The sequence below is a fragment of the Carcharodon carcharias genome, chromosome 16, assembly GCF_017639515.1.
Source record: "Carcharodon carcharias isolate sCarCar2 chromosome 16, sCarCar2.pri, whole genome shotgun sequence".
NCBI classification, from domain to species: domain Eukaryota; kingdom Metazoa; phylum Chordata; class Chondrichthyes; order Lamniformes; family Lamnidae; genus Carcharodon; species Carcharodon carcharias.
This window is the reverse complement of record NC_054482.1, coordinates 14,205,843-14,230,461: the sequence shown is the minus strand read 5'-3', so window position 1 is coordinate 14,230,461 and position 24,619 is coordinate 14,205,843. Positions and strand designations below refer to the sequence as shown.

General features: G+C 41.6%; 1 protein-coding gene across 1 annotated transcript; it reads left to right on the top strand.

The window, feature by feature from the left end:
• Positions 1 to 258: 258 nt before the first annotated feature.
• Positions 259 to 24,619, top strand: tmed5 (transmembrane p24 trafficking protein 5). Its single transcript, XM_041208514.1, has 4 exons — positions 259 to 493; positions 12,002 to 12,099; positions 13,905 to 14,085; positions 21,238 to 24,619. Exons 1-4 carry the CDS (start codon positions 323 to 325, stop codon positions 21,454 to 21,456), a joined length of 669 nt encoding a protein of 222 aa, XP_041064448.1. The 5' UTR covers positions 259 to 322; the 3' UTR covers positions 21,457 to 24,619.

Here is a 24,619-nt window from a genome sequence, read left to right as displayed (position 1 = left end):
TCAGGGGGAGGAGGGGGGGTTGGGACACCAATACCAGAAAGCTTAAAGACCGACAACAACAGTTATATATGTATATATACAATTCGCATTTAATTGAGTAATAATTAATGACACACGGTTTTCAGTGAATCAAAGAGGCAGTTTTTCTTGCGAATGGCGAGGCTGGCTGGCTGGCTGGCGGTTGACGTCTGACGCGGCTGAGTTTTGCGATGTGATTGGCTGCACGGGTGCTCGTGTAGCCTCCGTTGGGGGGGGGGCAAAGGTTGGCGCTCGCCTTTGACCCTCCGTTCCGTTCTCTGCTTCCCTCAGCAAGGGCTCAGCCATGGGCCTGTTCTCTTTCCCGCTGCTATTCTGCCTCTTTGACTGGGCGCAAGTTTCACTCAGTTTCCCCCAGTCCTTTGACAGCGATTTCACTTTCACTCTGCCGGCCGGGCACAAGGAGTGTTTCTATCAAACCATGAAGAAAGATGCTACCTTGGAAATTGAGTATCAGGTCGGCCATGGGCAAACTTCCTCTTTTTTTGTTGCTTTTTTTTTAATACTTAAGAGAGAAATCGACGGGCTTTTGATTTGTTTCGCAATAAATTTCCTCCCTAATATTACCTTGGGTGTACCTGCACCAGCTGGACTGCAGTGGTTCAAGAAGGTGGCTCACTCCAGGGTGACCAACTCTGAGGAAATAAAGTAAGGGACACTTGGGGTTGCTGGTGCGGGTGGGAGCAGGGGGCCTGATAATTATCCACTTAATAAGAGTATTAAGCTCCTGTCTTGGGAAATTGGAAATTGCCCAGTTATAAAACTAGGCCCCTCACATCATTCCACATATTAAACTTAAAGTCTGCACCCCTCAACTCTCTGCGTACTGTTTCCCAGATGCTCCATGCTGCTCTCTACCACACAAGCACACCACTTCCCAACTCTCCTTGCCCTACAGTCTCCCTCAAGAGCCCCTCTCACCAAACCCCTCATTAGCCCCTCTTTTTAACCCTTGCTTGTCTCTTCTTCCCCCCCACCCCAACCAAAGACTCAGACTGTATTGCTAGTCCCCTGGCATCAGGCCCAGTCTCAGGGCCCTCCCTGGGAGGGACTCAGCCTCCATCCTTGGGGCCTGTCTGATCTTCCTCTTCCCCCATTTTCCCTTACCTAACCCCTGCACCCACCCACAAACTTTGGCAACTTACCTTAATGAGCATCAGCTCCAGAACTCCGAGTTGTGGCTGAGTGGTCTGACCGAGAATGCAGCCCATGTGCAGGAGCGCAATGTGCAAATACAGAAACCAATGACACAAGGGCAGTGGCCAGATGGGACTTGCCAACAGTTTCGCAGTCACTTCCTGAGAAATACAGGACAAATGGCATCCTGGGGAGCAACCAAACTGGAGGCAGGACAAAATATAAATTACAGGACGATCCTGTTAAATACAGGATGGTTGGTCACCCTGGGGCTCAACACCACCTTTTCAAGGGCAATTAGTGATGGGCAACAATAGCTGGCCTTGCCAGTGATACCCACTTCCCATGAAAGAATAAATAAAATGGTCATGTTTTAGGATAACGTGAAGTACATATGATTGCAAAGTTGAATACAATTGTAACACAATCGGGATTGCAATTGCAGGACATTTGGAATTGCAAATTTGGGTCCTGTACTGGCATTGTAAAAAAAGGTACCTGAAATTGCAAGGTTGAGTGGCTGATGTTCCAATTGCTGGACTTGTGGAATTGCAAATGTTGAGTATCTGAGCTTGCAATTACAGGACATTTAGAATTGCAAATTTAAAGTATCTGGGATTCCATCTGTAAGGGTACTGCTTCCTTTTTAGTTATCTCTTTTGATCAGTCAATCAGAAAATGTATTTGTCAGGTATGCTGTTGGATCAACCAATTCCATAAATTAATTGTTAGAGAACATAAGCTAAATTACTGTAAGAAGCCACTGCTCAAAACCCAGTTTGAGAAATCCGTTCCATTGTTGCAACTGATTGAGAGTGGCTGTTCCTGGTGTAGACATTTGTCATAACTGATTGCTCGTCATGAAAATAATTCTGTTTCAGATCCCTGGAGTGTTTTTGTTTTGGAATGGTAGACAATTAACTTCATGAAATATAATTTTGCTGGCGCAATTTGCGACTATTCAGATTGTTCTTTTTTCCCAGCAATAACGTGTAGACTAATAATTTAAACATTCAATCTGGAATGGAGTCCTTTTGTTTTAATGGAAAGACAATAATTCAAATCATGTTGTACACAGGCTTCCAAATAACTTGTTATACTTTTCTTAACAATATAGAAAGTGTGAATCTCCAGGGAGCAGTCATCTAGTATATTGGACTGACTGAAAATCATGCATTGACATGGTTTCTGTCCCTGCGCTGTGGGATGCATTCTGCTCTGTTCATAATATAGTCAACAACGGAAACTCATATGACTCCTTTAACATCATGAAATGTTCTAAGGTGCTTCACAGGAGTATGATATGAACAAATATAACACTGAGCCATTTAAGGTCAGATATTAGGTCAGATGACCAGAAGCTTGGTCAATGAGGAAGCTTTCAGAAATGAATTAAAGGAGGAAAGAGGTGTATATGGAGAGAATTCCAGAGCTTGGGACCTCGGCAATTGAGGGCATGGACACTGAATGGTGTCCACTAATTAGGAATGACCTCAAGTTTACGGAGGGTAGAATGTGGGAGACCAACCAGGAATGTATTGCAATAGTCAAGTCTAAAGGTATCGAAGGTATGCATGAGCGTTTCTGGAGCAGATGGGCTGGACCAGGAATGAGGTTGAGCACTATTACAGAAGGGCAAATACAGTCTTAATGAAGACACAAATATGGGATCAGAAGCTCACCTCAGGATCAGATATGCCACCAAGATTGTGAACAGTCTGGCTTAATCTCAGATTGTTGCCAGAGAGAGGGGTGGAGTCAGTAGCCAGGGAACGGAGTTTGGAGCAGGAATTGAAAACAATGGCTTCAGTCCTCCTGATATTTAATTGGAGGAAATCTCCGCTCATCCAGTTCTGGATTTTTAAAAATTCATTAATGGGATGTGGGCATCACTGGCTAGGTCAGCATTTATTGCCCATCCCTAACTGCCCTTGAGAAGGTGATGGTGAGCTGCCTCCTTGAACTGCTGCAGTCCATGTGGTGTGGGTACACCCACAGTGCTGTTAGGGAGGGAGGTTTAGGATTTTGACCCAGTCACAGTGAAGGAATGGCAATATATTTCCAAGTCAGGATGACGAGTGACTTGGAGGGGATCTTCCAGGTGGTGGTGTTCCCATGTGTTTGCTGCCCTTATCCTTCTAGATGATAGTGGTCGTGGGTTTGAAAGGTGCTGCCTAAGGAGCCTTGGTGAATTTCTGCAGTGCATCTTGTAGATGGTACATACTGCTGCCACTGTATGTCGATGGTGGAGGGAATGAATGTTTGTGGATAGGGTGTCAGCCAAGTGTCTATTTTGCCCTGGATGGTGTCAAGCTTCTTGAGTGTTGTTGGAGCTTCACTTATCAAGGCAAGTGGAGAGTATTCCATCACACTCCTGACTTGTGCTCTGTTGTTGGTGGACAGGCTTTGGGGAGTCAGGAGGTGAGTTACTTGCCACGGAATTCCTGGCCTCTGACCTGCTCTTGTACCACAGTATTTATATGGCTAGACCAGTTCAGTGTCTGGTCAATGATAACCCCCAGGATGTTAATAGTGGAGAATTCAGTGATGATAATGCCATTGAATGTCAAGGGGCAATGGTTAGATTCTATCTTGTTGGAGATGGTCATTGCCTGGCACTTGTGTGGTGTGAATGTTACTTGCCACTTGTCAGCCCAAGCCTGGATATTGTCCAGGTCTTGCTGCATTTGGACATATACTGCTTCAGTATCTGAGGAATCGCTAATGGTGTTCAATATTGTGCAATCATTAGCGAACATCCCCACTTCTGACCTTTGATGGAGCAGCTGAAGATGGTTGGACCGAGGACACACCCCTGAGGAATTCCTGCTGTGATGTCCTGGAATTGAGATGATTGACCTCCAACAACCACAACCATCTTCCTTTGACTAGGTATGACTTCAAACAGCAGGGAGTTTTCCCCCTCATTCCCATTGACTCTAGTTTTGCTAGGGCTCCTTGATGCCACACTCAGTAAAATGCTTCCTTTATTTCAAGGGCAGTCACTCTCACCTCACTTCTGGAGTTCAGCTCTTTTGTCCATGTTTGAACCAACACTGTAATGAAGTCAGAAGCTGAGTGGCCCTGGCAGAACCCAAACTGAGCATCACTAAGCAGGTTATTTCTAAGCAAGTGCCACCTTACAGCACTGTTAATTACCTCTTCCATCACGTTACTGGTGATGGAGAGTAGACTGATGGGGCGGTAATTGGCCGGGTTGAATTTATCCTGATTTTTGTGTACAGGACATACCTGGGCAATTTTCCACATCGCTAGGTCGATGCCAGTGTTGTAGCTGTACTGGAACAGCTTGGCTAGAGGCGTGGCAAGTTCTGGAACACAAGACTTCAGTACTATTGCCGGAATGTTGTCAGGCCTCATAGCCTTTTCAATGTACAGTGCCTTCAGCCATTTCTTGATATCATGTGGAGTGAGTTGAATTGGCTGAAGACTGGTATCTGTGATGCTGGGGACCTCCAGAGGAGAAGGCCAAGATGGATCATCCACTCGGCACTTCTGGCTGAAGATTGTAGCAAATGCTTCAGCTTTATCCTTTACACTGATGTGCTGGACTTCTCCATCATTGAGGATGGGGCTTTTTGTGGAGCCTCCTCCTCCAGTGAATTGTTTAATTGTCCACATCATTCACGACTGGATGTGGCAGGACTGCAGAGCTTAGATCTGATCCATTGGTTGTGGAATCACTTAGCTCTGTCTATCACTTGCTGCTTATGCAGTTTGGCATGCAAGTAGTCCTGTGTTGTAGCTTGATTGTTGTTGTACCAGTTTGACACCTCATTTTTAGGTATGCCTGGTGCTGCTCCTGGCATGCCCTCCTGCACTCTTCATTGAACCAGGGTTGACCCCTTCGCTTGGTAGTGAAGGTAGAGCGGGAGATATGCCAGAACACGAGGTTACAGATTGTGTTCGAGTACGATTCTGCTGCTGCTGATGGCCCACAGCGCCTTATAGATGTCTAGTCTTGAATTGCTAGATCTGTTTGAAATCTATCCCATTTAGCACTGTGGTAGTGCCACACAACACGATGTGTGAAGTTGGGACCTCAGTGTGGAGATGGGACTTAGTCTCCACAAGGACTGTGCGGTGGTCACTCCTACTGATACTGTCATGTACAGATGCATCTGTAGCAGGCAGGCTGATGAGGATGAGGGCAAGTATGTCTTTCTCTATTGTTGGTTCCCTCATCACCTGCCGCAGACAACATGTTCAGGGACTTTGGAGAGGAAAGGGAGGTTGGAGATGGAACAGTGGTTTGCAAGGACGAAGGGATTCAAGCGTTTTTTTTTTTGAGGGGTGATGACAGATTTGAAGGAGAGGGACAACATGTAAAGAGAACCATTTCCAATATTGGTAGCAGTGGGTCCAAGAGGGAAGTTGGGTGATCAGCAGTTTAATGGGAACAAGATGGAGAAACAAGAAGAGAATCTCATGGACAAGATGAGCTCAGGGAGGGCAATAGGAGAGAAACTAGACAAAGATGCCAGTTCAGGACTAGGGCAGGGGAGAGCATTTATGGATGTTTGGTCAGGTGGGAGAGTGGAAAGGAGGGACTCGGCAGAGGCAACTGATTGGATTCTCTCAATATTAGTGCCAAAGAAGTCCACAAACTCGGAAGTAGGACCCGATTGCGTTTGAAGTGATCCAGCCAGATCAGGTGGTGAATAGCTAAACCAGTTACCCACCATATCCTTTCAAGACTACATCCCTTGGACTTGAGGGAGCGGAGGTGAGGGTTGTGCTAGGGGAGTGGCCAGGGTGAGAAAGAATAATGGTTTTACTGGGGATTAGGACATCGAAGACAACAATAAGGCCTTGGTTTAGTAAATCAGTAGCTGCAGAAATGTTGTGCAAATGGAGGGCCAAAGGCTAGCTAATTGAGATTTTGAAATTGCAGTTGTAAGTAAATTGGGGAATGGGTTTTTCCAGGGTCAGATGCAAAAGGAGGTAGGGTTGAGCCATGAAATAGGGAAGTGCACAGTCAGCAATACAAGGAAGTGATCAGAGATGGCCTTATTTGTGATTAAAAATTATAGGAGGAGCAAGACCACGTGAGATGGCAAGGTCAACCTATGAACATGGATTGGGGAGCTTACATGGAGGGAGAGATTTAGGGATGATAAGAGGGTAGTGAATTCAGAGGGGAGAGAACATGAGTTGAGATGGAGATTGAAATAACTAGGATGAGAAGTCGTTTGGTGAAAAGGCTGAGGGAGGAAACCAGTGGAGAAATTTCAGTGATAAAACTTTTTTATCATACCTGGGAGGCAGGTATAGAATCATGATTTTGAATGAGAGGTGAGAGGGTGGAAAAATGTGAGATGCTCAAAACAGAGAAAGTGTCAGAGGAGTAGGGGTTGGGCCACAGTGTGACCTTGTAATAAGTCCCACACCACCACCACGATGGTCTTGAGCAGCAAGTGGTGAAGATATAGCTGGCCAGGGAGAATTCATTCAGGGGGAAAGTGTCATCATCCCTCACCAGGTTTCTGTTAAGGCTATGATGTTGATGCAATCATCAGCAGTAAGTTGCTAGATGGCAAAGGCTTTGTTTATAAGTGAATTGACATTCTGGAACGAGATGCATAGAGGACTGGTGAGAGCTGATCCACTGGCAAAGTCCACAGGGTCATCAGTGGGAAGGATGAAGTGGATAGGAAGAAAATGAGCAAGGTTAGCCCCCAGTAAGCGCACTGGACAGGAAGGTCGATGAGAAAGTGGGCTGGTGCAATCGAGGTTGTTGCTTGTAATGAGCCAGTGTCAAGTGCCTCTAAGCCTGTTAGAAGATGCCAAGAAAGACACAGCAGGAAGCTGAAGGTTTATCTCACGTGGAATTAAGCCTGAGACAGTGGCAGGAAAGCAGGAAGGTTGAGAAGTGCTGAAGGGTTGGAGTAGGGAATTGGGAGGGCAGAGTACCTGAGAGAGGAAAAGTGAAAGGAGGCACGACAGTAGAAGAAAGTCTAGGACAGGTGAAGAGAAAAGAAGTTAAGAGAGAGAGCAAAGATGGAAATAGAGTGATGGGTGTGGGTCTGGTGCAGCTGTCAAAATGCGAATGAATGTAGGGAGAGCACAAGTTACTTAGGCCTATTTACATAGAAATTAGAATACATTAAAACATGATTGTAAACCAGCAATAGGAAAATAGATGAGGATGAATAGGAAGGAGTCCAGAATTAAAGTCAGAAGTCCTGTGGTGGAATAATAACAACTTAGCAAGGTGGAATCAGCATGAAACATCAACAGATACTTGTCTAAGCTTGGAGACAGGTGAAATGAGTGAAGTCCAGGAGCTGCTTGAGGGTAGAGTATCAGAGGACACACTGATAGGAATGAAGATCCACGAGGTGTACAGACTCAGATTGCAAAGTCGGAGGCCAAAAGCAGCAGAGCATTTCTCTCTGGTGGAAATATACCCCAGTGAGTTTGTGATTTCTGCTTTGCTTTCTTGAGTGCAGCTAACAGTTCAAATCAACAAGAATTGCTTTTATGTAGTTCCCAGAAGCTGATTGGTGAGTGGAACTTACAGTGATGCTGTCACATTCACATCTGATTAATAATACATTTGCTAGAGGACCAAAAAATAACAAAACTTTAAAGTGTAGTGTCAGTCGTGGATTCTTATTAACCTGACAGTTTGATTAGTTGATTCATATATTAAAAAGTTGCTTTCGTCTTTAGAATACTATTGGCCAGTTACCTTATTTTGATTTGAGAGTTAAAAGCATCCATGCCTTTATCATCCCCAAACTCTACTCAAATGGTCACCATGCTGGCCTCCCAGCCTCCACTCTTCATTAACAGTTACTTGTCCAAAACTGCTCCAAGTAGCTTGCTCATTCCTTATCACCTGCCCCCAACTCCACCATCACATGACATTTAAAATCCTCATCCATATCTATAAGCCCCTGTGAAGCTTAACACTGCCATATACTACTGCAACCTCCTGTAGTCCCATATTCCCCCTCAAACTTTTATTTGTGGCCCTCTGTGCATCCTCACCTCTATTCACCATTTGCAGCAGAGAACTCGCTGCCTTTTTTTAAAAATAATAAACTCTGATCAAGCTTTAGCTAAGCTGTCTAATTTCCCCTTTCACCTATTTCACTTGTACTTATTTGTGAAGTGCCTTGGAATATTTCTTGCATTAAAGGTGCTGTGTAAATTCAAGTTGTTGTCAAAGTGTGACGACTATGAGATAATCGTGTCAACCTTTATACCTTAGCTCATCAATTGTCTGAAAAACAGGAGCCTGTCATTTTGTGGACCTCAATGTAAGGTGTAACATCAAACAAACTGCAAGAAGAATGTAAAGTACTGATGAGAGAGGGGGGGGAAACAAAGATTCCCAAATGAAGGGTTATTAAATAATAGATAAAAAATATTGCAAAGGGTAAAATTGTATGCAAAAAAGCCTTTCAAGAACCTATCTGCCACCTTTAAGGAGAGTACTTCAGTAGACCAGGTCCTCTGGCATCATTGCACTCAGCTTTCATAGTCAAGAGTCATGCTTTGAGTTGAGCTTGCCCAAAGATTAAAGCTCAGTGGCTCATCTTTAAGAAGGAATTTTAATTCTTAAGTGCAGCCGCTCCTGCTGACAGAACTTTATACACCAGATCGCCAGCTAGTGAAGGATGAAACTGGAGCTAATCTTTACTCAGTTTAGATTTATTAACAGAGTGAAACTTTACAAGTATAAACCTCCTAACTCAACCACACCACAGTGTCAACAAGTGTCTTTTTATATGTGCTCAAGTAACAACCCAATCAATACCCTCCACCTGAATATAGTTAACCGCAGTTGATATACAATTAACACAGGATAGCCTAATTTTTAATTATCATGAGACCTCTTGTGAAATTAGACATCTGAGGTTGGATGTTCACTTTTCTGATCTGCCACTACTAGCTCAGTAGGTTAGTGCTATGCAACCACTTAATACACAATAGACCTGAAGGTTGGAGGGTCAAATCCACTAATATTTGCTTGGCCTAAATAGCCAAGTGGTTATGGTACTGGGTTTGTAACCCCAAGATCAAGAGTTCAAATCTCACAATGGCAAACTATGAAACAACGTAACTTCATCTGAAACAGATGGAAACAGGTTTACTCAAAAGAGTATCAAGAGTTCAAATCTCACAATGGCAAACTATGAAAAACAATGTAACTTCATCCGAATAGGAACAGATGGAAACATGTTTGTACTCGAAAGAGTTACTGTGCACAAAGCCATATTTGGCATGTGGCATTACAAAACTAACCGACGAATCTAGGAATCCTAGAGTCTGGAAAATTCATCTCTGGAGGGAAAAATGTGCTTCTACAGAAAGTTTACAAAATTAACTTTACAGGAAATCAGGATCTGTAATTATGTGACCAAAGTGTATTCTTCTGAATGGTATTGGCAATATTTCCTTTCTCGGTAAACTCATGCACCCTGTTGTCCCAAGTAAAAAAAAAACAAAACAAATACTCTTTTTAGAAGGGCGCAACTAAAAAACACCTAAATCATACAAAAGAAAAGAAACTTAACAAATTAAGGATAATGTTGTCGCTAGTGCACCAGTCCCTGTGACGCCCATCGATTGTAGAAGACCTCGTGTACAGGGTCACCCGAGTGACCACAAAGCCACAGAAAAGAGGTCAGTGCAACCACCCTGCCAGGCTCTATCTAAACTGGTCTGTTGGCAGTATACCTTTGCTTCAGGATGTCATGCTCAGAATTTATTAGTTCACTGTGACCCAACACCGCAAATACAAAGTAAACTGGGGTGACCCAATAGCTCAAAGGTTTTCCAGCATTGAACTTTGTAATTTAGCTTGTAATGACTCACAGACCACAAAACCTGCATATGTGGCAGGTGGATTTTAAAAATGCACTGCCCTGTGACACATGCATCAAAGTTTAATTTAGATATATTACAATGCAATACTCCGGAGCTTTTCAAATATTAGTTTATTAAATGTAGCCTCATCAATTTGAACTGAAGCTCTAAATTATATTCCTATTCACCCTCTCAAATGCAATTGAGACTATTTAACGACACTGTTACTAGCCAGCTGCTTCTCTCTTTCCTTCCCCTCATTTCCCCAGGGCAAGGGTCTTTCTATTTCTGATACACTGCAACCAGTTTGCATTATTTTAGAATGTAAATCTAAGAAGCTTCAAACCTGGATGAATTGCAAAATAACTCGTCAAACCAGCTTTTGTTCTGTCTGCTTTAGTTGGACTGCAAATTTTCCATGCTCATTTACTTTGCAGCTTTAACTTGATTATTGTCGAAGTGTTCATTTGCCTCTGGTCAAGTTTATCAAATTTTGAAGTTAACTTTTTGAGAATGGCGGCTACCATTTCTCCTGCCAGAATTTGAAGCAAAAAAAATCATCTTACTTTTTGCTATTTTATATCCAAACCTGATCACTGCGTTACAATTCCAAAACTTAACTTTCATAATCCCTTTTTTAATGACCTTTTTTTAGGGCAATGCGTTGACTACTGGACTTTAGGGAGAGGTTGGGGGGCAGTTGGAATTGTTTTAAACTGATTAATGTCACATTGATTGGGCAAACTGGCCATGTGGCAGTAATTTAACATCATCTTACATCCATTGACAATCTCAAGGTATTATGAGTTGTACCTGTTCGTACAAAGTCCTTCTTTAGTGCAATGTCCTTTCCACTTGTTTATCTGCACTCTTCAAGATTTAGTTTTGAGTATATAAATATTTAATTGAGTAGAGATATCATAGCTATTAATGAAATTATCTGCAAAATGTCGCAATATGAAATTCTGCCACACTTAGTATAATGGTTAGCCTTTGGCACTTTAATTAAATGAAAAAACCTGAATAACTTTATTGAAAACTCAATAATTTTATCCAAAACATAGTAAATTGCTGATTGGAACTTTTCTCTGCCAGTGTAAATTAAACATCTCAAAAACATATTGGAACAATCCTTGTGCATGATATGGTTCAGAAGATGTGATTTTTTTCTCTACTTATTTCCAGTCACTTAAATAGGACAATCTGTGAATGCTTTTACAAAACAAAATGATACAAAAACCTGCCACACGGCAAACTATCTAAAGGCTGGCTGCTCTGAGTAAGGATCAAGAATCAAGGAGGGTGCTGATATTACTAAATGGAGGTTTAGTACAGTGGAGTGTCTGTAATCCAAATCATGATAATTTGGTGTAGAACACTGTTGGTGAGCAGATTTCCAACTAAAATTAAGTTAACTTTTGTTGGTGTACGCAAAAGGAATCAGTTGTGCACTGTAAGAATTTTACATAGAACATCTTTAGTTTAGCTTTCAAATCGCCTGTGAAGGGAGAGCACTTGAGTGCAATAAAACAAACTTGCCTTTATCTAGGTTTATACAAAAACTGCTTTGGAACATATAATTTAAAGCTCTAAAACCTCCAACAGTAATATACAGCATTTACCTGACCACTTTAACAGGCATAACAGAAAATGTCAAAACCAAAAAATTCGGTTGCTCAGTAATCTGCTGTCAAATTTGCAACTTTTTTTTAACTTGCAACTGTTGCTGTTGATCCATTTGATTTAAGCGATTTGTCTGCAGATTGAAAAGAATGAAATGGTAGATTGGTGAATACACAGCAAATCGCTCTCCTTGCTTTTAATGTGATCAATGGACTGAAGGGGAATTTTGTAGCTGCCTGTTTTGAAAAGGTTGAGCAAATAAAAACATTTTTAAACATGTGCATATTTTTTGATGAAATATAAATCAGATGTATACACAGCATCCTGAGAAAAAGTCCATTATTTTTTTTCATCTGCCCTTTAGGTGATTGATGGGGCAGGATTAGATGTGGATTTCTATATTGCATCACCGAATGGAAATATTCTGTTTTTTGATCAGAGGAAATCTGATGGCGTACACAGGTAAGTGATGGCAACAGAGGTTCTGCTTGGAGTTATTTTTACTACATGAGTCTAGCTTCAGACGTGTTTTGTTGGTCACATCAGGTTAGACTTTAAAATGATCAGCCCATTAACTTCACCTGTAACATCTCTCAGAACCTTTGCCCTCTATGACGTAATAGATGTGTATAGTCAGATATAAATGTTTAAATATGTAGTATTAACAGGATCTTAATACAGATCTGTGTTCTTTTATATTTGTATTTTCTATTTAAGAATTATTAGTCTATTTATAAATACTGATAAATCTTGATTTTTACTGCTAACTTCAGGGAAGTGGTGAGGTATTGCCAATTAGTGAGCCAAGGTCATTTAGATGAAATGAATAATGTGGTGGACTGTATGCCACAGACTCCAATGCACTAAATCATGTGCAGTTCACATGATCTGCAGTGTAAGTTGCGTGTATTTCCCTCCCCTCTTTTTACCACGGATAATGCAGTCTTCAGCTAATACCCTGGCAGCAGGAAAAAGGACCTTCAAGAGTTCCTCTAGACTGTCTAAAGCATATTGAGGTCTACAATGCAACTGACATCAAATGGTCACTGTGGATCGGTTCTCTTTAGTTTACAAGTGTGAATTATTGAATATAAAACCATGTGTCACTACTGTAATGCCGTCTTCAGCTAATATCTTGGCAGCAGGAAGAAGGACCTTCAAGTGTTTGTTCTAGACTGTCTAAATGCGTTCAGGTCTATTAATATATGACTGGCACTGTCACCAAATGGTCACAGTGGATTCGTTCTGTTTGTTAGTTTATATGCGTGTAAATTGTTAAATATAATTCAAACATTTGAATTCAATATCGCACATTTAAAGGGAAAAAGGTTTCCTAAAGTTCTGAACAAGTGCAAATCGATATTTAGATGCAAAATACTGCAGATGCTGGAAATCTGAAATAAAAACAGAAAATTCTGGAATTAACTCTGCCCATCTGGCAGCATCTGTGGAGATAAAAACAAGAGCGAACATTTCAGGTCTGCTTGAGCATTTCCAGCATTTTCTGTTCATTTCAGCATTTTGATGACTGGGGAAGGTGAAGGAATTAACCCTGTGTCATTTTTGCTGAGGCAGCTGAAGCCTCTGCTAAGGGCTGTGGGGTGTGGGTGGGGTGGAAGGAAACAGAAGGCCAGAGTTGAGACACAGGGCTGGAAAAGAAAAAAAAAAGATTCCAGACGTAGGCTTGTGTGGATCCATGGGGAATGCAAGATGAGATCTATAAAACAAATCCAATCAACTTTCAACTCACTGTCTGCTGGAGAATTTGAAATTTCAGGCAACATAAATTGAACCTAACATTTGATCACAAAGCTAGTCAACCCCCGATGTTTTGCAATACTTTTAATGTTTGATGGCACACATCACAGGAAACGATTGTGGCTGGTGACACTGTGCACACTGAACGATCAAAGGATTAAGGACAAATAGCTTTCACTCACTTTAGAATACAAAAATAGTGAAATCTGTAACCTGTATTTACTGATGAACTTAATAAGAATTGTTCAGTCTTTTAATTGTCAAATTTTGACTTAAGTTTCACACTGCTTTTCAACAGAGGGCATCTGCGCCCACTCCCCCCCCATCACTTATACTATCAATTTATTAAGTAGGGTATGAGTGCAAAGCCGCAGAAAATCGTATATTTTGGATATGACAGAAACTTCTAAATCATTCGCCATCTGCATTGCTTTCATTTTTAATGAGCAACCTTTAAACATTTGAATATTTCCTCACCCTTAAAATAAAAACTTCTCTTGCATTTTTAGCGTTGAAACTGAGAATGGAGACTACATGTTTTGCTTTGACAACTCATTTAGTTCTATCTCAGAGAAGATAGTCTTCTTTGAGCTTATTCTGGACAACATGGAACCCGAGGGCGATTCAGACAGCTGGAAGGATTTTCTACAAGGAGGAGAATTGCTTGATATGAAACTGGAAGATATTCTAGTAGGTGACAGTTTAGCTGGTCATTTTATTCTGTTACAGCTTTTGTTTGAAATGTAAAGAGCAATGAACAGATCGAGCAAAAACAAACAGAAATTAGATAAGATTGCAATGGCCTGTAAGCTCCCCATCTACACAGGGATCTGAGGCTTCCGCTATTTTGGTGGAATTCTGACTTTTGGATCGTAGAATGCCACCCTTTTAATGTTTTTCCTGGCCTCCACCTGGCCCAGGGGAGCCATCACTCAGCCCCCTTCTCTTTAATCTGTCAGCAACTCTGACCTGGCTTTGACTTGCGTCTGTAATTGGGTGATGCAGAAGTCTTACCCCAGTAGCTGCTGCTCCCATGTACAGCCTTCCTGTGCTGGGCCGTTTTCCTGGTGTCACCTCCACTGCAGGAATCTCTGCCACTGGTACAGGGCAGCTGGATCGCCTCGCCCGGTCCGAAGCCCCGTTACGGACGGAGTGACTTGGCGCTCACCCAATTGCAGCCAACTGCTTGGCTGCGGGTTCTGGCTCCGGTCCCGAGGTGCGGGAGGGAGACTCCAGCCAGCCACATCCCGCCCTCAGCAGCAGGCCACTTTCTGCATAAGGCTCGGCCTATTTGGGACCCTTGCTTTATCCAAGCACCCAGGGATAGAAGAGGTGATGCTCCCCAGTCCAACAGGTTCTGAGCCCCCGAGGCCCAAGCTCCTATCACCCAGAGGTGAGGGGTGGCATAAGTAAGGGGGTGCGTGAGTAGGGAGAGGGAGGGAATGAGTAGGGGGCTGAGTGGGGAGGGAGGGTGTGAGTAGGAGGCTGAGTGGGGAGGGGGGGTATGAGCAGAGGGGTGGGTGAGGAAGGGAGACTTGAGCGGAGGGGTGGGTGTGGAGGGAAGGCGTGGGTAGAGGGCTGAGTGGGGAGGGAGGGTGTGAGTAGAGGGATGGGTTGGGAGGAAGGGAGGGCGTGAGTAGGGAGCTGAGTGGGGGTGGTGAGTGGCAAGGGAGAGTGTGAATAGGGGGCTGAATGGGGAGGAAGGGTGTAAATAGCGGATGGGTGGGGAGGGAGGGCATGAGCTATGGGGAGGCTGGGCGTGAGTGAGAGGCTGTGGTTAGGGAGGGTGTGAGTGAGAGGCTGTGGGGAGGGCAGGTGAGAGTGGGGACTGAATAGGGAGGGTGGGCGTGAGTAAGGGGTTGTGGGGAGGGAGGGGTTTGTGAAGAGGAGCTGGTAAGTGAGTGTTTGGGGGAGGGGGTGTTGGAAAGAGCACCTGCTTAATGAATGAGTGTGGGGAGGGGAGGTGGGTTGGGAAGAAATGGGTGTGTGTGTGTGGTGATGGAAAGAGGGGCTTCATTGAGTATCCTGTCACCATGGGATGTGGCGAGCTTGGCTAAAACATGTGCAAGTAAGATAATACAATTTTTACTAAGTATTTTTAAAATACAGATTTTCATATTTATATAATGTATTATTATTATATGTTATCTATAAGGCACAAACTTTAATAATATACCAGCTTTATTGCTGTTTTGTTTTTACTGGCGTCTGGGTTCATGTTAATTTTCAAGTTTTTCTTATATGTATTCGTTCATGGAATGTGGGCAGTGCTGGCAAGGCCAGCTTTTATTGTCTATCCTATTTTGCTTGAGAAGATGGCGGAGAGTTAAAATGGGGTCAGATTGGAAAATAGTTTGTGAGGCACTGCTGCAGCCCTTTGCTTTGCTTCACATGTACATAATCTGGTATGGTCATATTCTGTTGTTAATGTGAAGTTTGTCCTGTATTACATGCACTAACTGCACTGAATGCTCAGGTCACTTTAGTGATTTTATACAAATAAATTTGCCCATGGTCTTGATGGTAATAGAAGGTAAACAAAGTGAAAAGTAATGGAAAATAACCCACTTGAAGTCTAATGACTCCACCCATTTGAAGTGGCTAGAAGCTTTTGCATTTCACCACATGATTCCTGTCACAAAAAAAAATCAGACTTTTTTATATTTGGCCACTAATTTTCAGACTTTTTTTGTCTTTGACCACTCTTACCCCTGTGTTGCTGTGATTTAGGTTAACGTGCTAACCCTCCAGTATTTAACAAGTATCCCTGTGGCAGAAGTGGTAGGATCGCTTGATTCCCATAACGGCAGGCCGCAATCTCAAACCATAGGTTTAGCTGTTAGTTTTTTTTGATGAATGCAGTAATGTGTGAAGGTAAGGGGGTAAATTTTCTTGGTTTTCATTAGTAGTGAGGTGCCTTCCCTATCACTAACTTGGATTTTGAAAAAATTAAGCTGTATGTTTAAGCTCAGGTGTATCCAGCCCTGGCCCAGCTTGATAAAGTTGTAGGGCACTTTCTGATCTTGGAATAATACTGTTACAAATCATGGAAAAAATGGTACAGATACTCTTGTTCTCTTTCCCTTTGCTGCCCTTCCTGTCCTGCAGCCTTAGACTTTAGGTCCTACATGTGTGCGCACCAAAACAAATTAGAGGGATTGTGACTGGAGAGGGGTTAAAGATTTAGAACAAGCATTTTAAAGTGAATGAATGTAAATGTTTTATGGTCTTCGTTTTTAAAAGAAGGTATACTCAAAATGCGTGCAATTATCCAAAGCTACTGGGTTGTCCACTTTTGGCCAATTCCTCACTTGAAACAGAGCATAGAGAGAACTTGATAAAGGAGACAAGTGCTTCTAGAATTGTAAGTGACAAGTTGTCTTCGCTTTCAATTAAAGGAACTCTTCTAAACCTACTATGTTTTCTGATAGGTTTAGAAGAGCATTCCTTTGCATTGGTCAGGGAGAGCATTGCAGTGTTGGAGAAAGAGGATGTCCCAGAGGGTTCAAGGACAGAATCAATTTGGCTAGAGCTAAGGAACACACAGGGTGCAGTTACATTGCTTGGTGTAGCCAAAGGCCACCAACTAGTGGGAAGCATGTCGTGGAACAAATCTGCAGGGAAATTACAGAGCGAAGCAAACATTATAGGGGACTTTAATTACTAGAATATAGACTGCGATTGTGGTAGGAAAGAGGGTGGAGAGAGCAAGAGTTCCTAGAGTGTGTGCAGGAGAATTTTCTACACCAGTATGTGTCCAGTCCAACAAGAAAGGAGGCACTGCTAGACCTGGTTCTTTGAAATGACATGGGCCAAGTAGATCAAATGTCAATGGGGGAACGTTTAGGAGACAGTGACCATTGTATCGTAAGGTTTAGGATGGTGATGGGAAAGGGCAGTGGTCAATCCAGAGTAAGAATAATTAGCTTGGGGAGACCCAACTTCAATGGGGCAAGAACAGGGTTGGCCCAGATAGACTAGAACCAAAGGTTGATGGGAAAAGCTGTAGCTGAACAATGGGCTATTTTCAAAGAAGAAATAATTTGGGCATAGTCAAGGTATGTTCCCTCAAAAGGGAAAGGCAAGGCAAACAAATCCAGAGCTCCCTGGATGAAAAAGGAGATAGAAATTAAGGTAAAGAAGAAAAAGCGTGCTTGTGACCGGTATCAGGTAGAAAATACAATTGAGAACTACATTAAATTCAGAAGCTTCAAAGGAGAGGTGAAGAAGCAAATAAGAGAAGCGAAGAGGGATTATGAGAAAAGACTGGCATCCAACATAAAGGGGAATCCCAAAGTCTTCTATAGGCACACAAATAGTAAGAGAGTGGTAAAAAGAGTAGGGCCGATTAGGGACCAAAAAGGGGATTTACTTTAAAGGCAGGGGCGTGGCTGAGGTGTTAAAGAATACTTTGCATCTGTCTTTACCAGGGAAGCTGATGCTACCCAGGCCATGGTGACAGAAGAGGAAACTCTGTCACTAGAAGGGTTCAAAATTGATGAGGAGCTATTGGATAAACTGTCGGTATTTAAAGTTGAAAAGGCACTGGGACCAGATGAGATGCATCCAAGGATATTGAAGGAAGTGAGAGTGGAAATTGCAGGGCCATAATCTTTCAGTCTTCCTTAGACTCAGGAGGTGGAGGACTGGAGAATTGCAAACATGCCCTTGTTCAAAAAATGTTGTAAGGATAAACCCAACAGTTACAGACCAATCAGTTTAACTTTGGTGTTGGGGATACGTCTAAAAACAATTATTTAGGATAGAATTAATAGTCACATGGAAAAGTGTGGGTTGATTAGGAAGAGCCAGCATGGATTTCTTAAGGGAAATTCATGTTTAACCAGCTTGCTGGAGTTTTTTGAAGAGGTAATAGAGAGGGTTGATGAGGGTAATGCTGTTGATGTGGTGACATGGACTTCCAAAAGGCATTCAATACAGTATCGCATAACAGACTTGTGAGAAAAGCTATAGCTCATGGAAGAAAAGGGATACAAAATTGACTGAATAATAGGAAGCAGCAAGTAATGGTTAATGGACATTTTTTGGGCTGGAGGAATGTTTGTAGTCGAGTTCCCCAGGGCTCGGTACTGGGAACCTTGCTTTTCCTGATATATATTAATGATCTAGATCTTGATGTGCAGGGGACAATTTCGAAGTTTGTGAATGATACAAACTTGGAAGCATTGTAAACTCTGAGGAGGACAGTGTAGAACTTCAAAAGTTGGTGGAGTGGGCAGACAGGTGGCAGATGAAGTTCAATGCAGAGAAGTGTGAGATGATTCATCTTTGTAGAAAGAACATGAAGAGACAATATTAAATAAAGGGTTCAATTCTTAAGGGTGTGCAGGAGGGGAGGTGGTGGTGTAGTGGTATTGTCACTGGACTGGTAATCCAGAGACCGAGGGGAATGCTCTGGAGACCCGGGTTCGAATCCCACCCCGACAGATGGTGGAATTTGAATTCAATAAAAATCTGGAATTAAAAATCTGATGATGACCATGAAACCATTGTGGATTGTTCTAATGTCTTTACCTGGGGGTCTGGCCTACACATGACCCAGAGCTATCTAATTTTAAAACAAAATGCCTTCTGAACAAGGGCAATTAGGGATGGGCAAGAAATGCTGGCTTATCCAGCGATGCCCGCATCCCATGAACAAATTTTTAAAAAGGATTAGAGGGACCTGTGTGTATATGTGCATAAGTCATTAAAGGCAGGAGAGTTGGAGTTAATACACAAAGATGTTTGTGCGGCTTTGCTTTTCTTATAGCTCTTTCCCCACCACTCCCTCCCCAGTTAATAAAGCATATGGTATCCTAGGCTATGGAGTATGGAGGGCAATAGAGTACAAGAACAAAGAAGTTATGTACAGGACACAGGTAGACCTCAGCTGGAGTATTGTGTAAAGTCCTGGGCGCCACACTTTAGGAAGGATGTGAACGCATTGAAGAGAGTGGAGAAGAGGTTTACAAAAATGGTTCCAGGGATGAGAAACTTCAGTTATGAAGGTAGATTGGAGAGGTGGGACTGTCCTTCTTGGTGAGGAGAAGGCTAGGTGAAGATTTGATAGAGGTGTTCAAAATCATGAAGGGGCTGGACAGAGTTGATAGGGAGAAACTATTCCTGCTCGTAAAAGGATCAAGAATGAAAGGGCATAGATCTAATGATTTGCAAAAGAAGCAAATGCAATGTGAGAAAAATTTCTGGGAAAATCCAGGCATTCAAGAGGGCATTAGACGATCACTTAAATAGAAACAATGTGCAGGGTTGCGGGGAAAAGGCAGGAGAATGGTACTGAGCCATAATGCTCATTCAGAGAGCCGGTGCAGACACGATGGGCTGAATGGCCTCCTCCTGCACCATAATAATTCTGTGGTGGATTTCTACCCCAGCACTCATGGTGTACAGAGACGTTTGTGCAGCTTTGCTTTTCCTATAACTCTTTCCCCAGCAGTCCCTCCCCAGTTTGCAAACAAACTTCCCTTGTTTTCCAGTCATGTTAAATAGTAAAGCAACATGTGCTTTCAGCAAAAGAACTGTCATTTTTATGGCAAGTATTGAAGCTTTATTTTGGTATTAATTGCAGATCTGTAATCATACAGAATATCTGTGGTCAAGCTCAACAAATATACATAAAAATTTATAAACCTTAGAGCAAAATTAAAACCGGAAAGACAGCATCTTAACATAAAAAGATAGATTATTTTGACACCTATTGGATGAGAAGATGTGGTACAGAATCTACAATGCAAAATCCCTAAGTACTAAATCTTCCAATATAGTAGCAGAATAACTCAAAACAAGCCTAAATCTCAGATATTCTAAAGCTGCAAGTTGTTAGAAAAAACAAATTGAACTTGTATAATTGTAATTGTATGTAGAACCCATTATGCCCCAATAAGGTGCACACATTTAAGTCAGAAAGTGCTATTTCTGTGTACACCTCCAAAAATTCTGTATTTGAATATGTTATCAGTTACTTGTTGAAATCACTCTTTTGCTAAATACACTGTTGTGGGATTCAGCTCCACAGACCATGCCTGACGGTCCTACTTTCAAGTCCTGGTCTGGGAATAACGTATGGAAGGAGAAAACCACTAAGGCAGAGTGGAAAATTAGTACGGATCCTTTTTTAGATCCCCTGTCATTTTAGCTGGGCGAATTCACCCAGCCTCCTGTCCCCGTTGCGCTCTCAGCTGCTCAGAGATGCATGTCATGTGCTTGTAAACAACACTCCCTCTGTTGATGTGTGACTGAGATCGGTAATATAGTAGATAGAGATTAAACGTCATTTTCCATTGTAATGGTGGAGGGAATCTTAGAGAAAAAACACTTTGAAAATGCATTGACGGGCAAATATTGCATCAGTGTACGTTATGCTAAAAACTAATAAGAATAGCATTTGCAAAATTGGGGGAGGTAAAATTTGTGTGAACCTTATTTACATTTCTAATTATTTCTTTCATATCCAGAGTCTCTTGTTTTATTTCATGCACCTCAATTGGGAAAAATGAGTACGCCACTACTGATGCAACTGAGACTGTCTCCAATATTGAGGGCAATAATCAGCCAAGTGGAAGTATCAGCTGGAGAATTAGGTCATCCTGCTTTTTTGGGAGTGAAGAGCTGTGATTCAGTGGAATCAAATTAAACCTTGACCTTGTGAAAAATTAAAGAATATTTAGCTTTTCGTCTAGAATTTTATTTTCAGAAATAAATACATTTTCAGAGTAGAATTGCTGTGTCAAATGCTACCACTATTTAACTCGTGCAGCTTTTCTGTTGTAACCCAAATGTCTTATGTTCTAAAATGTGTGACGTTTTTCTGTTTTTATTTAGGAATCTATAAACAACGTGAAAGGCAGACTTAGTAAAAGCAACCAGATTCAGGGGCTGCTTCGAGCTTTCGAGGCACGGGATCGGAACCTGCAAGAAGGAAACTATGATCGGGTAAATTTCTGGTCAGTGGTGAACCTGTCTGTGATGCTTATAGTGTCATGTCTCCAGGTATACTTGTTGAAAAACTTATTCAACGACAAGAGAAGGAGCCGAACGTAGCGCCTGGAAAGTGATTGTTACACCACAGCACAAGATGGTGCCTGGAAGGCCACAGCATTTATTTTCATTGGTGTATGCAGAAAATTCCTTATTGTAATTTTTCAAAAAAACTATCATGTTCAATAGGGCTGTTAACTAAGCAACATTATGGTCATAATAGAGGAGCGTAATTGTAATCATTTGGAAGAAGGAAAGAACGTGTCTGAACTTTCAATCCTGTCAGTGGTCCAAACTAAGAACTAAAAGCCTTAATATCATTGCCAAATAAACTGGTGATCTATGCTGGCACACTGACGAGAAGAGTAATGCTAGGATCCTCAGCATTGGCAATTTGCTGTATTCTGAAAGCCTCTCTGGTCAGAGGTAGTTTGTGTAACTAATTTTCCAAGTTGTGTTGTCACCTCTGGAATGGTTAAGTACATGTTGGGAACATACTTTGACTTGAACGCTTGAGTTTCTCTGTTCAAGTGTAATGGAGACTTTTAAAATACCAAGATCTGTTGCATATGGAGAACGATGCACTGTGAATTGTACCTAAGCATTTTTCACTCCACACAACATCACTGTCAAAGTTGTAATAAGTAATGACTGGGGCCAAGTTATAACACATTCAGACCACTAGCTCTGCCATGTATTTTTTAATAATCTGATTTACTTGTTACCAGAGAAGTTTACACACTGTAGAAATGATGTAAATTGTTTTTGCGAATGTTTAGGCACTGCAAAAAGGACAACACGTTCGTAATAGAAATTGTGACAGTGCAGTCTGTAACTACTTAGATCTTAAATCTAGCCCACTTATTCTATCAATCCATGCAACATTTAGATGAAAAAACTTGAAGCCAAAAAATAAGGCAGCAAACAGCTGATGGACTTTAATGCTTGCAAAGAATCAGTGAGACTGCAAATACACTCTGGTCCAGAGTACTTCACTGAGCCCCTGTAGTGATCTGACCTCATTTGGTTTGGAGATCATTTTTTAATCTCTCGTTCTTGTATACATTTATGAGAGAGCAAAGATGGTTGATAGGATAGCCTTACCCATCAGAAACACTTAATTGTGGCTTTGGCTTCAGGAACAATATCACTGAGACAAAATGTGCGTTTTTTCACAGAAAATCTAGTCTGTATGTGTGCTGTGTGTGTGTGTATACTTGGAAGCAGTATTATTTGTAAATGCCTTCACTGTTGTTCTCTTGAAACCATATTACCTAGAAAACAACTTGTTTGAATTCTTCAAAACATGTTTTAATCACGTCAGAACTAATGACTACTTTCAGTATTCCCCATTGTTTTAAAACCAAACTGAACTTGGAAAGGCCTGTGTAGCTGTTAAGGACATTGACTTTGAAATGCCTTTTAAAGGCATTTTTCTGTTGAACAGTTGTTTCTCTTGCCCAGGAGAGCATGCTACATGCAACACACTTGCTCTTTTACTTCTGGCCAGGTGTTGGTTACATTAGGCTTCATTGTGGAATGCCAAGACTCAGCAGCTGAATCAGCATTGAAGTTTGGCTTCCTCCCCATCCATTACTTTCATGAATCAGGCTCTGTTAATCCAACATCACATTGTAGACACAAATGTTTGTAGATCTACAACACTGTCAGTGTTATGAGCACGGAGGTATTCATGCCGTAGAGTACAGCAGATAAAGGAAAACACAAGCTTTAATATACAAGCACTGTGAATCTGCTGTCATATGTGTGGGGATACCCAATTTAAATTGATTAAAAGCTTTTAAAAATCCGACAATAGCTGTTGAGCTTTCATCTTGCATTGAATTATTCTACTTTAGAGCTGCCAGAAGGCTGAATCACAACCAAGAGCCAGAAAGAAATATGCTTTGTCAGACCATCTGAAAATATTGTTTAGAAATGAGACTAAAGAAAGGAACATGATGTGTGTATACTGGTACTTTTGAGGAAAGGTTTTTTGCCAGTGTCTTGGAAATCTGCCTCTCCTAGTGTCTACAAAAAGGCAGGGTTCAACTTTGGGTAAGATGATCATGTTTATAAAAACAAAACTGCAGTAATAGTTTCAAAAGGTGTGTATAATCTTGGTCTAGCACTCAGTTTTATATTGTGCTAAGTCCTGTACCTTTACCCTGCCTGAATTCTGACTGTCCACCTTCCTTGTGGCCACTTGAAGGCCCATTAGCCTACAGTGAAAGTTAAAGGAGTTTGGTAGTAAATTCTAAGAGATTATTAAGCTTTGTTTTATTATTTGAACTAAGCTTTTCAAATAATTCTGCTGCTATCTTTTTAAAACAAGGTATCATCCTCTGTTCTTTATATATGGAAAACATCTTTTATTGATTATACAGAAAAAAGGGCTTTACATATAACCAAATCCGTAGTGGATTTATTCCAGTGACTGAATATTTTAATAAGTGCCTCCATGTTTTTTATACAACCTCTTCTTGACGTGACCAGCAAGCAGAGAACAAATTGATACTAAAGGCACACCTGACAACTGGATATAATTGCAGAGGAATCATGTTATGCACAATAGATCAAGGGCAAAAGCTTAGATATAATCAACCGAACATATAGTAAAGAACTGATCATTAAAATTTGTATATATACATGCAGTAAATTAGTTCAAAATGCTCATGAGGTACTTCAGTCAGTCATTTCTCTTGTCTGAATCTTGGTTGCCAAGGACTGTGACTTGTAGTTTGCAAATTCATTGGTAGGTCTGTTGTTGATGTTGTAGATTTCTATCAGTTCACACTTCTAGAAATATCAGCTGAACAAGAGATGCTTTAAATTTCCTGCATCTCATGCACATTTTGCACCAATAACATATTGGAAACTGAAAATAGAGCCTAAATGGATGAACATTGTGCAGTTTTTCCCAAATAAAATATGTAACCATGTAAGTTAGAGAGGCAAATGAGCCATAATCATACCCGAGAGTGTATGAAGCCTATCTCTGTAGTGCAGAATGTTTGTTCTTCCAATGTGGGTATGCTTTCAGATGAGTTGCAAATACTCTAGTTGGCTGAATCATTGTAAATTAGACTGAGTCAACAGGATCAACTGTATTGTTCCATTGTCTTGTACAAATATTACAAACAGTAAATCTTCCATATGACAAACCATACTGTCCATGAATGTTTGATTCAAGCATTGGAAATAAAACAAACTTACTGATGTTCTA

What these genes read in the sequence shown, in the direction of transcription:
- tmed5 (XM_041208514.1), top strand. Translation starts at nt 323, where the DNA reads ATGGGCCTGTTCTCTTTCCCGCTGCTATTCTGCCTCTTTGACTGGGCG. An exon ending in AAATCTGATGGCGTACACAG is followed by an intron (nt 12,100 to 13,904) that starts GTAAGTGATGGC and finishes TTGCATTTTTAG; the next exon opens with CGTTGAAACTGAGAATGGAG. An exon ending in TGAAACTGGAAGATATTCTA is followed by an intron (nt 14,086 to 21,237) that starts GTAGGTGACAGT and finishes GTTTTTATTTAG; the next exon opens with GAATCTATAAACAACGTGAA.